Source organism: Numenius arquata, chromosome 5, assembly GCF_964106895.1.
Source record: "Numenius arquata chromosome 5, bNumArq3.hap1.1, whole genome shotgun sequence".
NCBI classification, from domain to species: Eukaryota; Metazoa; Chordata; class Aves; order Charadriiformes; family Scolopacidae; genus Numenius; species Numenius arquata.
Window position 1 is genome coordinate 62,284,530 of NC_133580.1, and position 13,775 is coordinate 62,298,304.

Below are 13,775 nucleotides of genomic sequence, written 5' to 3' on the forward strand. Positions count from 1 at the left end.
AGTGTTTCACCACCCTCAGCATAAAACATTTCTTCCTTATATCTAGAATAAATCTTCCCTCTTTTAGTTTAAAGCCATTACCCCTTGTCCTATGGCAACAGGCCCTGCTAAAAAGTTTGTCCCATCTTTCCTGCAGGCCCCCCTTTAAGTACTGAAAGGCCACAATAAGGTCTCCTCAGAGCCTTCTCTTCTCCGGGCTGAACAACCCCAACTCTCAGCCTGTCCAGTCACTAAAGATCATCACTGAAGAAAATGCTACAGCCAAGTTAAGCAACCTGCCCTGCTTACAAATTAACCATGACAGAAGCACAGAAAGGAGCACGTGTCTGTTAGTAGAGGACGGAGAGTAGATGAGCTGGGACAGAAAAGAAAAGTTTGTGAAACTACTGTCTAAATTTAATTTGTGGTAAGGAACTGATAAAGCTCAATGCAGACATATACATCAGGTGAGTTTCTGATGTTGAACGAACAAATTAGACAGTCAAGTCTGTCAGGTTGACAAAAGCAAACAAAAGGATACAGAAAAAAAGCCCGGGTCTCCATAAAACATGAAGTTTCTCACTACAAAGATTTACATCCTCTTAATAGAGCAAGAGATACCATTATTTGTACTCCAAAGAACAGGGAAGAATAATCTAAGCAGCTTTTACTGATGTCTAGAACATGAGAGAAATCAGCATCAGAAAAAGGTCCCCTTCCTTCAGTTATGAAAAAAGTGGAAAGAGAAATGTTAAGTTGCTAGACCTGTTCCACAGGAACAGAATGTGCAACTTGCCATGAGAACGGGAGCACAAACAGTAACTTTTCTAGAAATACAAAGTGTCCAGAGCTATTGGGCCAAAAGCACGGAGCCAGAAGACAAAGGCTGTTTATGCATCCTGATTTTGGAAAAGAAATCTATCTTTACACTGTAGGAAAAAAATAAAAATTAAGTTACTTGGTCTTCAATAAGAAAAAGTGGATTACAAAGTAGTCCTGGCTATTTAGAAAAGATTTTCCATACCTGGATTTGAAGAAGTCTATGACAAAGGCTGACTGACATCTTGCTCATATGGTACTATAGATCTCCTATCAGGTGTAAGAGAGAGTACGGACCAGCAGAAGTCCACGATGACAAGTATGCAGTAAAAAACACAAAAAAAGAGTGAAATCGGGCTGCAGTCATTGTGCAGGGCTCAGAGTACGCTTCGGCACTCGCAGACACAGCTTGGAGCAAAGAAAGCCGATGGGTGATCAGTTGAAGTTTGGTACTAAAGGAGAGCAAAGCATGAAGAGAGGACGCAGAGAAGAGAATGTGGAACAAGCAGAGCGTAATGGTCTGAACAGCGGCTCAGACAAGGGTCTGAATAAAATAAATGAATAAAAGCAACGGCGTGAAATAAACAACAGTTCAATGGGGACCGTGACAAAGCACCAGAGCCAGGTCGGGCAGTTCTTTCGCAAAGGGGTAGGCAGCTACAGTGGATCATGTATGAAGGGAAAGTCAGTGCTACATTGCTGTAAAAATACAAGTAAGTATCACGATATATAAAAAGCAGCAGGACAGCTACTAGCATTGGAAGACACAGCCAATGATAACAGTGTAATTTTAATTATGGGAGCTAAACCGTAATGGGAAGCGGTCAGACATCCTTTTTGGGCTCATCAGCCTCCCTGAAAATGTCTGCAGACTTTCTATGCTTCTGTGAGAGAGGTAAAAAAGGTAGAAAGCTGCAAGGAAAACACGGGCAGTCTGACTTATTAAAGTAATATAAAAAATAATGTTGACAGAAATCACACATTGATGAAAAAAAAAAAAAGCGAGCATTTAGACAAGGAAATAAGCCAGTCAGCTGAAAGCTGGCAATCCAATAAGGAGGAAGAAATAATAGATACAGGAGATAACGAAAACTGAAGTAGTTCAAGATGATACGTTATGCATTAAAAGGAGAAGATGGAATTATTTTATGCTTTATTTTATCAAGGTACACTGCAACCAACCAAAACATAATTTTAAGTCATAACCTGGTTAGGAACCTGATAAAAACATGTGGGGTACATTTTAATTATTGCTCAGTTACAATAACTTCAATATTTTATTTCACTAGCAGTGAAGTAACTCCTATTTTCTAGCTTTTTAATAAGGCACTTTAAAATAAGCTTTTTAATAATTTTATTAAACAAATACTGTTTAATAAAAAACAGTAATTAAAAATGCCAGTTAACTTCCAAATTAGGACCTTAATCTAGGTTCTATTTGCAGTATTTCAAAGTGTTTTTCTCTTAAAATGGTACAGTAGAAATGTTCTCAGTTCATAAGTAGCACATATCCCTATACAAATATATATAGGTATAGGTTTATAAATCAGACATTTCTATATACTTATATTTGTTAAAAAACATAACTTGGGCTTCCAAACATTTTCTTCTGATTTATTTTAAAGTATACAATAAAATATTTTAAATAATTAGGAAGTAAATTTTGTTAATGAAGACTCCATAAACTCTTGCTAGATCCTAGTTATTTAAAATGTATGTCTGCCACATAAAATGATTTCCATTCAGATACATCCATCTAATTAGTTGTTGATCACTGTAAAAATATCTGGCTTAATTAGAACCTGAAGGCTGTCAACAGCTTTCAGAAAGACTGAGTATGCCAGGGAGCACTCAAAATTCAAGGCCATTTTAAAGGTCAGAGAGTCTTTTTTTTTTTTCATGTGACCATAAGAAACACCAGAGAAAAAAAGGCTTATGATAAGAAAATGCTGTCCTTAAAATATGGCAAAAATCTTATTTGTAATTTATTAATATTCAATTATCAAATGAATACAAAGAAGAAGGGACATAAAAAATCAAATACAATTTCTAACAGCTACCAAATGTTTACCTACATTTGAAACAAAATTTGGATACGTTAATAAGATGTAGCACCCCTCTGTAAAGCCCTGCAAACAAATGTTTAGATTTCCTCCTGAAATACTTTAAAATGATGAAAACATTTCTATTAGTCTCAAATCTTGTTTAAACAATGTCTTTAAGGCACAGCTGTGTAATTACAGCAAAACAAAAGGACACTGCTACCAAAAGGACAAAGGGTGGATAAAAGCAGCACTGTATTTGGCTTGATAATCTGAAGGAGGTGTCGGATTATCCGAGGGAGACTATAACTATCCTTTGAGTGAAAGAGGAATTAGGGAAGGAAAATCTGCCCAAGGATACATGCAAACAACAGCCCAGTCACCTCACACCATTTAAAACCTTCCCCTCGATTCTGGAACCAGAATCTGCGCCGATTGTAACTAACTGAAGATTCCAGTATAAGACACTTCACAGGAATTTGGTGACACCCCCGCCCCACCAGCTTTAGCAGAAAACCAGTAGAGGAATGCAAAGCAAGGCACGCTACGCCTGCCTCTAGGAATTAAAACATCTTTCTTGAGCAGGAATATTTTCCCAGAGCTCAACACCAGAATGTAGAATTGTCTCAGTATAATTAACTGCTTTGTGATGGTCAGACGGCTACTGCATTTATGAGTTACACCACAGGCTGTGCTGATCCACCTCTGTCCTCTTCTATCTAACCTCAACCAAAGCTCTGCTTTAAGACAGGAAGCTCTAGCAGAAGAGAGGATTTTAAAAGGGATATGTACTTGTCATATTTTCAAAAGCACTAGGCAGGCCTGGGAAAACTGCTATTTTCTCTTTTAGAGAAAAGCTTAAGCAGAAAGATAGAAGCCTGCCTATATTGATATAGGATTATCAGTTCCCTAAAGAAAGCCGAAAAATTTAACCATTTCCTCAGGACTGAGAACAAATAGGAAAGCACGAGTACGAGCTTCTCGGTTTTTGAGGAAATAAAATTAAAAAGAGAAAACTAAACAATACCGAATAAAATGATGAAAACCCCACCCCGGTTATGTATAAAAACCAGGTATATAAATCCTACACAGAGATGCAGTGATCACAACACTACGCTACAGAAATGTCCTTGCAGGTAGTTCTCTGAAAGAAGTCTACTATTCAAATAAGCAAAAGTAACAACCTTTGGCTCAGAACCCTCAAAAGAACCCGAGGAACAGCATACCCCAAGGCAACACGTAAATGACCACAGTTTAAAACAAAACAGCACCCGAAATTTATACACCTCACACTGGATCACGTGATGGGAGAGAAAGACACAGAAAGGACAGCCTATATAATTGCATTTGGCAAGTGGAATTCCAGAGTGTAAGCCAAGATGGAGCATTAGACTGTGGTATCGGAGCTGCTGTTGTTGCATTAAGGGGAATGAGGCAGAGGCCATTAAGTTCATTAAATGAGTCAGGATTTATTATACGTGTATAGTCAACTATATATCAAATTTACCTTTCCGCTTTTATACTTCTGCATTACAAACGGCCCACTTACTGAGAACAGTCGTTCATTTCAATATTGTTTCTACATTTTCTATTCATTTTCTTGCTTTGTTTTATGGCTGTCTGTGAAAAAGCCACTTCTTGTCTGGCAATTACAGTTCTGGAAATTTCTATCTGCTTACTCTGCACCACAGGTGAAACTTATTCTGAAGCCAAGTAACCTTCCGATGAAAAGCCTTTGTGAAAAGAGCTAAGACGTGGCTGTTGAAAAGAGGATTTCTCAAAACCAACAGAAACAATGACTTATAGCACGTCTCTGCTGCATTTTACCCAACCCAGTATTTTAAATGTGTTCTGCGTTAGGAGTGTAGAATGCTCCCTCCTTCATGGCAGAGAGAGCTGGAGACTTGCTAAAAACAATCTTTTTTTTGTCCCTAGGTCATTGGTGTGAGACCAGTGTCTTCCACAGTAGTAGGAAAGTGATTCCCATGGTGTGACCTTATCGCTGCTGGATTGCACCACCCTAAGACAAATAAGCAACGATACCGGAATATTAATGCCATGCTAATATAGATGTGTACAAATAAAAATTTCCCTCCCAATTTTAAGAAAATGTATGGTAAGAGAAGTCAAGTTTCAGAAAAGTTTTGTCTATATCTATTGATATAGATGTTATTTTACATGCATAATCAAGAGACCAATTAGCCTCTTAAAATACCAAGTGTTGTTAGATTCCCAACTCTTGTAGGCAACTTTGAAATGATTACAAAGATCAGCCATTTCTCATTTTAAGTACTGCACTAACTCGATCTCGTTACGATTGCATTTAAAAACAGCATTCAAATAGAATGAAAAATTAAAATTGAAAATTTACATTCTCTGCCAACAAACACAATAGATTTTCTTCTAAAACTCCAGACTTTGGAAGAAAAGCCAAATTATATGGAAGAAAATGAAAAAGTTTATCTTGGATGAAGACTATATTCTAGCTTCAAGTGATGGGAATTGATTTTTAAAAGCTTTTCTATGTGAACTCCCACCCTGATAGGAAGGGTAGGTAGACAGGTAGGTGATGTCACCGCAGCACACAGTACTGCCTGTTGCAGTTGTAGGTCCACAGCATCCTTTGCATCTGTGATAAATCCACACCCCCAGAGCAGATTTTTTAAATATTCGGTACACTGTAAATTCCTAAAATTGAATCTTTTATTTTGTCCCATTTTGTTGTTGGATAGTAGTTTCTCTTATTTTAGTTTGTCTCTCTTGAAGCCTTCCTGGATCTAGTTTGGCCAAGTCCAACGCACATGAATGTGGTCTTCAGGGTTAAAAGGAAACACGCTGAACCACCCTCATGGAGAGAAACGTGAATACTTTCCTAAAAACATCCTTACGTGATTTTCTTTGCCACCACAGACAGCAATGATGCTTCAGTGTTGCTAAAGACATTAGAATGCTCAGAACATAGATTTACAGTAAAAGGGAACTGCCCCAACACATCAAATGCATCGTTGAAGCAACAGTTCCGAAGTCAAGTACCAACAACCAGCATATGGATCAACGTATCTACCATCCACCTTATCTTGAATAAAACAGAAAGATGAAAAAGCCATTAACTCTCTTCTGTTGCCACAATGAGCACATGACTAGTTCCAGTTGCTTGATACTACCTTGAGCTGTAAGAACTCAATTGCTTTATTCCCGCTTGCACATTCTAACAAAAACTGAGGATACATGAAAATCCAGCAACAACGTTCTGCCCACCTGCTACAACGCTTTACAATAGAACAGCATCACAACACCTCTCTTTCAAGAATATTCGGTAAGGCACCAAGATCAGTAAAACTTGAAGAAAAACTTTCAATATTGACCATAAACATGTACATAAGAACATGTCAAGCGTGACGACAGAACAATGATATAATTTATGATAACCACATCAACAAAAATACAGTCCAAAGAACATATGAATGAATAATGGTGTTTTCGTGTGCATTAAACTTCCAGATGCAGGAATTATGTTTGAAAACACATGCATGCACAGCTAGAAATCGCGTCCCTTCTTTTTAGCCAGTGGCTATACTGTGGACTGAAAACGTTTATATGATTTCCTTGGCCAGTGCAGACAGCACACAATGTTGAATCAACCTGACCAAACAAGACATCCTTTTCTGTTTCAGACCATCTCCTGATACTGCAACAGTACCCCCTAAAACAGATTTGGGGTTACAAGCGTGGAGGAAATTCCAGAATCATAACTGTTTGTCTTTTAACATTTCCTGTATCAATGAGCTTTCTTGTCATATCCTTTCTAAAGACAACGATTGATATGAGAAACTATGAGTAAAAGGGAAAATAACAAAAACTGTAAATGAAATAATGTAAAACATCAAAATAGTTATCAGATTTCCTAAGGATCCAAAACTAAAGGAGGAAAATTATCAGGTAAATAAAATTGAGTCCCAATTAAAACTAACATGAGACCATATCACAGTAATAGGTCTTACATTTGCCATAGCAAGAAAAAGTTTAAAGAGAAATATAATTCAAATGCAAAATTTTTCTCAACTACAGTCAAAATTATGAAGTAAAAGTATGAGAGAGCTCTTTCTTCATTTGCAAAAAAGAAACAGATAGATGTTACCCTTTCCTAGTTCTGGCTTTTTTACAGCAATCTTGTGTCAAGTTTTGAACTCCTTAAAAACAAGTTTTTTTATGTTGAGTTTGGCCCCAAATCAGTGAATTAAAACACAAAATAATAGCCTAAAGATAAAAAAAACAGTGTACTTCAGAAAAGCAGGGTTACAGTGAATGAGCTTAATATGAAGAATTGTATATATCACATAAAGCACAGAAGAAATAAAGTATACAAGAGCCATAATATTGTTTATATTACAACTTAAATTAACTCTTCAGTTTATTATCAGGGATAGTTTTCTACAATATAGAATACAAAGGGGGACATAAGATTTTGCTCTGATATTTTGAATATTTTTTTTTATTCTTCAGACAATAAAATCTGATTAGCTAATACCATATTGTTTCTACAAACGAATACTTCTGTAATTTAATTTCAGTAATTTAATTCCTACTGCAGAATTTTTTTACTCGGCGAGTAATTCACACCTTAGTTATTTTATTGAAACGAGTTGAGACTTCTGTTTAAGGAGATCTCTTCACCCAACAGAAGAAATAATTTCAAGAGCGTACCCTCTTTGTAAGCAATATAACGGCCTTTCTGAGATCACAGTTGTATTACAATACATTATAAATATCTGGCTTTAAAAATGGATTTAATTTCACACTAACCTAAAAAGATTCCAAGGCAATGCATTTAGCATAGTAACTGTGTATTGTACTTGTCTAGAATAAATTCGTATTTTAAATTGTTCTGTAAGGATTCAATGCACAAACCCTTTAGAGTCAGCAGATTTCATTTGGCATTGAATGGATACTAAAACGGATCTCTGAATAAATACTTCTCAGAAGTTCATAGTACTATTTTTTACTATATAATTATAAAAGCATTACAGATTTACATTAGAAATCATTCAGTGACAAATTTTGTTTAATAACTATATGTTAATATATTGAATGTCTGCTTCATTTTATAATTTATCCTTCCTCACAATATGAGAAACTACACAGTGGAATGAAATTCTTCCTTTTGAAATCAATAACCAGTAGCAACTGACTTCAGAAACGTCAGAACTTGATTTATTGTCTGTCTGAACTATATTAGCTCTTTTTCTTTCACCTTGGTGTGTTACAGCCATAACAGAACGTCACACACCTACTGGAGTCAAAAGATTCCTGTAAAATGTTATATACATTCTAAAATGGCACTTTCTGCATTATTTTGATGCTATACAATGTTTAATTTCAGGACTTCTCTGAAATTAAAATGCGTATCATGCAATTAAAAAAATAAAATCCAAAGTGCTTAGTTGTTTGACTTCTCCAATTGTTTAAGATTGCAATTTTAAGATGAAGGGGGAAACAGGAACTTACCTACTTGGTACTTTGGGTAATAAGTTGCCATTTGTCCACTACTGCATGATTGTCTCTTAAGCCTTTTTCTTATATTTGTATCAGTGGTCTCCCATTGTGGACTTTTTCTTTTGTTTATTCTGATAAGAACTTCAGAACTACCAGCAGGATTATCATCGTGGTTTACACCACTACTTAATTTTCTGCTGTGATCCAGCCTTTCAGTCACTTTAGAAGAATCAGATCCTTTGGATGTTTCCATTTCATTTTCTTGTTTCTTTAATGCGTTTTGCTTAGTAGAATGGGACCTTAAAAGAGGATGTCTTTTTTCTTCCATATAGGCCTGATTGGTTTTACTTTCAACAGCTTCAGGAGAATAAATGACATTATTTAACTTAAATGAATTGTGCTGCTCAATATGGTTGATTTTTCTCAGAAATATTCTACAATCTTTAAAGGTTTTGGCTTTCCAAGTATTTTGAAAGAGTTTATCTTGGCTTTGTTCTTTTCTAACGTTTTGTTGGCAACAAATTGATCCGTTTGTCTCTGCATGTGACTTAAGTATATTTGCTAAACCAGGATGTGGGTTAAAGTCAGAAGATCCCATCATCTGTTGAACAAATGCATCTCTGGCTTCATTTTCAGTTGGCAAGAGGCTACTCTGAGATTCTACCAAAGTCTGAGCGGGCTGGATTTCTACCGTATTTTTTTCCTGGAGCTTGGGTATTTCATCATTGGTTTCCCCACTTTTACTTTTAAACAACTGGCTTTGGCAAAAGAACTGTAAATTTTTCTTTTTTGATTTCCAGCCTCCGGGAGCCTGATTATAGAGCTTTTTCGTTTGTCCCCACCTATCACGCTGCAACTTCTTAAACTCATTTCTTTTTAATCTGGCTAAGGAGAAATTGCTTTTCATACTTAAGACTGGAGACCTCACCATGTTATGCAGTATTTGTAACTTCCCTGCTGGTTTTGAAGGAGAGGATAGTGCAAACTTTTTAAAGTGCTTTCTGAAAGGGCAAGTACTAAGATCAGATTGTTTAGTTTCCACCTTTATCTCTCTAGTACTAACTACTTCTAAAGGATTGCGAGCGTTTGCCTTTCTCACTAGAGAGAGAGACTGCGTTTCTGTAGTTTGCATGAACCAGGTGCAGAGTTCATTCATATTACACTTTTTCTGAAAAAGCATTTTTATAGGTGACGTTTCAAATTCTACAAGGCAGGAGTCTAAAGGGTTTGACATTTCGCTATTACAGTCTTGTTCAACGGGATCCCTTTTTTCAAATACACATTTATCAACCTCATTTCCCCCCACTCGCAACCAAGTATTAGTTATCTGTTCAAACCTATTATTTAGTTCTTCCAGCAAAGTGTCGCTTGACGTGGAAGTGGCCCACCACCTGAGAGAGGGATTCGATGAAAAAATGGGATCCGATGATACTTCGCTAATGGGCCCGAATTCACCATCCTTAAGATCCTTTTTTGCATTTCCTGAATTTCTCAGTTCTGAGGTATCTTTGGATGCTGCGCTCTGATTTGATTGCCTGTGTTTCTCCTTTCGATCTTTAGCTTTTTTCAAATGGAGTTTGTAAGATTTATGTAGTAAGGCACTTCTACAGGTAAATGCGCTAGAAGATGCTAACGAATGTAAAAAATGCAGTGAGGGTTTTCTGTCTCTAGCAGAATGTCTCAATGGAATTTCACGTTTTCTTGACATCGCTGTAACAACGCTGTTTGTTCCATCCTCCCTAGAATCTTTCTGCATGCTCTTTACTTGACCCACGTTATTGCACACTTGATTTTTTCTCTCCTGTGGTATGGTTTTGTCTAACACATTCTGCTGCTGTAAAGGAGGCAAACAGTTGCTAATACTCACTTTTCTCTCCTGAGGCGAAACTCTACTAACAGTCACCGATATGCCAGAGATTTTTACTTTTGCTGGCCTACCAGGTTTCCGAATGGTGGTTAACGGTTTCTTAATTGGCCGTAAAATATTGCTGCAGGGATGTGGCGACGCTAGGTTACTCTTGATAGGTCTGACATAGTCATAACCAGAGACCTCGGTTTCAGTAGAAGAATTCTGTAAGGCTTTTACCATTTCAGTCAAAGCATTTTCAGTTCCTGCATCGCGCCTCGCTTTGCCGTGGTCATTGGCAAAATTAGAATCAATGTGCTGTGCGGGCAGAATGCCGATTACATTTAGGTTACCTTCAGAAACGTGTCTCTTAGTCCTTCTTGACCTTCCAAAAACTACCGTCACTGTAATATTTTTGTGGCTGTTCATCTCTTCCATTACTGCTGCACCAGCTTTGGTACTCTTGCCATCATCGCTAAGTCCAGGTTTATGTTCTGTGCTTTCAGTCACGTCCACTTTTGGTTTTGGAGGCCGTCCAATAGGTCTCTTAACCTGTTTAACAACTTGAGGACCTATTTTCTTTGGTCTACCAGGTTTTCTTTTTAAAACCGATTCACTGCTACCGCTTGATTTCTCCACAGCTTCGTCGTTTTGTTTCGAGTCATTTAAGTTGGTTTGACCAACAGGACAACAGCTTGTCATCGCTTCCGCATAAACGCAACTTGACTCTTCCTTGGTATCAGCGTCGCTGAAATCACAGCCCTTGACACAGATTGCATGAGAAAGGTCTCCCGTGGCCTGCTTGTCTAACAAAGCGTTTGCGTGCCTCTGAAACAAACAGATATCCGTGCTTCCTTTAGAAGATGCAGCTGCAGATGTCAAAGTGTATTTGACTCCTTCGCTACTACTGACCTCGGAGACAAACATAAGCTTTATAGGACTGGAGTAGTGTAAGGGAGATGAGATCTCCCCGGCTTCAGAAGTTGTATGCAAGTCCCCATTATCGGAAGCTGAAGGGGATGAATCAAAGGTTAGAGATTTTAAAAGGCCGTCATTAATTTCTTGATCTATAACCGTTTCTTGTCGGTTTGTTGTCACACACACAGTTTTGGTTTTACTGCTGCTTGGCACATGTGAATGTGGAAGGAAGTTTTGTCCCGTGCCCCCCGTTTCGCTCAGAGTGAAAGGTAAGCCTCTTCTAGCAGCTGGGCTCATAACCTGCTCATAACCATCGCCTTTTAATTTTTGGCTTATTTTGTAACTATCCAGCAATGAGTTATTAGTCTTTCTGGCTAAGTTTATTGTATCTTCTAAACGCTCTACAACAACTTGCAGGTTTGCGTCTCTCACAATTTTGCTTATATTTATGTCACCGCATCTTTCGGCGTGAACATCTTTATTTATTTTCATTTTTTCCAAACTTTCTAAAGACTTTTTGGCATCGGGTGACTTTCTAAACACAATATTGTTTGTTACATAGACAGAGTACCACCCAGGAGGCACAACGTTACGTTTAGTTCTGCTCAAGATTCCGTTACTCTCATCCTGTAGAGGAATCTGCTCGGTCTCTTTTAAGGTTGCCCAATCTCCGTGTGGTTTTGCGAGTTTGGGCTGGTTGGCTGCAATTGCGCTGTTTTCTGAAAGAACCAGAAAGCCGGAGCTGGTTTGAAAATTAGTAAGAGGTAGTTTGAAAGACTCCGTTTGGTGTCCTGGAAAGCACATGGGTTTGGTTTGGCAATTCAGGCATGGATTACTTTCAAGATGTTGCAAAGCCTCATCTTCGATCACAGTAAAACTGTGTCTTTTGTCCGGATATATTTTATCAAAATTTTTCGTAGCTTTCTTTGCGTTTCTCTCAGAAATTGACTTTTTTCTTACGAGAGTTTCATCAAGGCTTGCAAGCTCCCTCTTGATTTGCAAAGACTGTCGCCGAATGAATGGTGAATCCGGAGAATTATACATTGCAAATAAAGTTTCCTGCCGCTTGCGAAATCTTGTTTGGATAATGTTATTTTCCATTTGTTTATCGTGTTGGCGAAGTAACTCCATGAAGCTGTAATCGCTCGCCTTAGCATCATGCAAAAGAGAGGTTATGAAGTCTCCTAATTTGACATCGGTTTCTGGTGCCCTGTCACTGCTAGAAAGTTTTACAAGATTTGTCGCTATGTCTGTAGTGTCTATTGATTTTAACTTTTCATTAATGCGGTCCATTAAATCTTGAAAAATGGCAGAATGTTCAACTTTCTCAGCCTTCTCAGCATTTACACAATAACTGTTGCTTTCTAGGTCTGTAGATAGCAACGTTCCATCTGAATATTCGGTCTCTCTTCCTCTGCGTGTTTTACCCGCATACTCCAATTCTCCTTGGCTTCCTTCAGCTGGCAAGAGGGATGGAGGCTGGTTGACGGATATTTCAAGCTTGTTATTGTCTAAAGTCGGAAAATCTACAACCGATCCATCCGACGATTCAAATTCTTTACTCTGTACAGGCGAGAGCGGAGGCGGCGATGGGCTGCGAGATCTATTTGAGTTTTTAATGCTGTTCAGGAGCTCACAATCCTTAGCCGAATGCGGAGACACCGCTGCTTTCGCAGAATGCCTGTTACAATTGGGCGATTGCTCAGCACAACACTTATGAGAACTACACGCTTTGTTCACCATTGTCTTAATACATCCAATTGCCACAGCTTGGCAGGACAAAGAATGGAAATCTTTAATACAGACAGACAGAGGTGGTAAACAAGTGTTTGGTCTTTGATTTTGTAAACAGCACCTTTTTGTCAGCACGTGTCCATTGCAACTGCAAAAGGAAATGTGAACATCCTCTTCAGTAAGGGAACTGGGAGTTTCAGAGTGGACCAAATGTGTCTGCTTGCAGCTGCAAACTAGAGGAACGTTTTCATCTTGTATTAAAAATTTTAACATAGCCAAAGTCTGTTGCCAGTGATATGAACAAAAAGACTCCAAAACTTTGCTTAAGGTTGATTTTCCTTTTTCCAAATTAGCTGTTTCCTCTGAATTTGCATCAGCTGTTGAGCTTGAACTGAAAATGAAAACAAATCAAAACAAAATATAAATTACAGTAAAACACCACATCTAATGTTTGTTACAATGGTTAAACTCAAGCCTAAAAATCTGAAGTTTGCAGAACAGTTCTGTTCTATTTGCACTATTCAATCATACTTGCGAGTGTCACTAGCAATGATGTGCATCTTATCTACAGGAGCGATAGTCCTACCATAAGAAAAATAATTCGGAAGAAATTATGGGACAAAAAGAATAGTTTGAAAAAGCTTCTCGTCTCTAAATGCAATTAGAATAATGTTAATTTTCTGATATTTTGAACTACCTTAGTAATTAATGAAGGAAAGCCTCACCACGAACCTGGTAAGCTCAGTACTACTCCCATGTCACCAGCTGAGGCACAGAGTAAATCACTCGCCTACGGTCACAATTCAAGGTTGTGGCAGAGGCAAGAACGGATCCATCTCTCCTGAATCCCACCCTAAGATATTCATATACCAACGTGCATCGAATGCTCTTCAGGATACTCTTAAAGATCCTTCTAAAGACATTTTTATTTATATATATATTTT

The 13,775-nt window shown here is 37.8% G+C and overlaps 1 protein-coding gene across 3 annotated transcripts in view; it reads right to left on the reverse strand.

Annotated features, from left to right (window-relative positions):
- The window catches only part of LCORL (ligand dependent nuclear receptor corepressor like), an 87,363-nt gene that overhangs the window by 9,506 nt on the left and 64,082 nt on the right, over positions 1-13,775 (reverse strand). The window contains exon 7 of one of the 3 annotated variants that reach the window (XM_074147391.1): positions 8,346-13,222. The exons of 1 other annotated variant lie outside the window; for it this stretch is intronic. In XM_074147391.1, the coding sequence (XP_074003492.1) occupies positions 8,346-13,222 (4,877 nt within the window). Of the gene's footprint in view, positions 1-7,223; positions 13,223-13,775 lie in introns of those variants that run through there. One more of the 3 variants, XM_074147390.1, reaches the window with a different exon arrangement.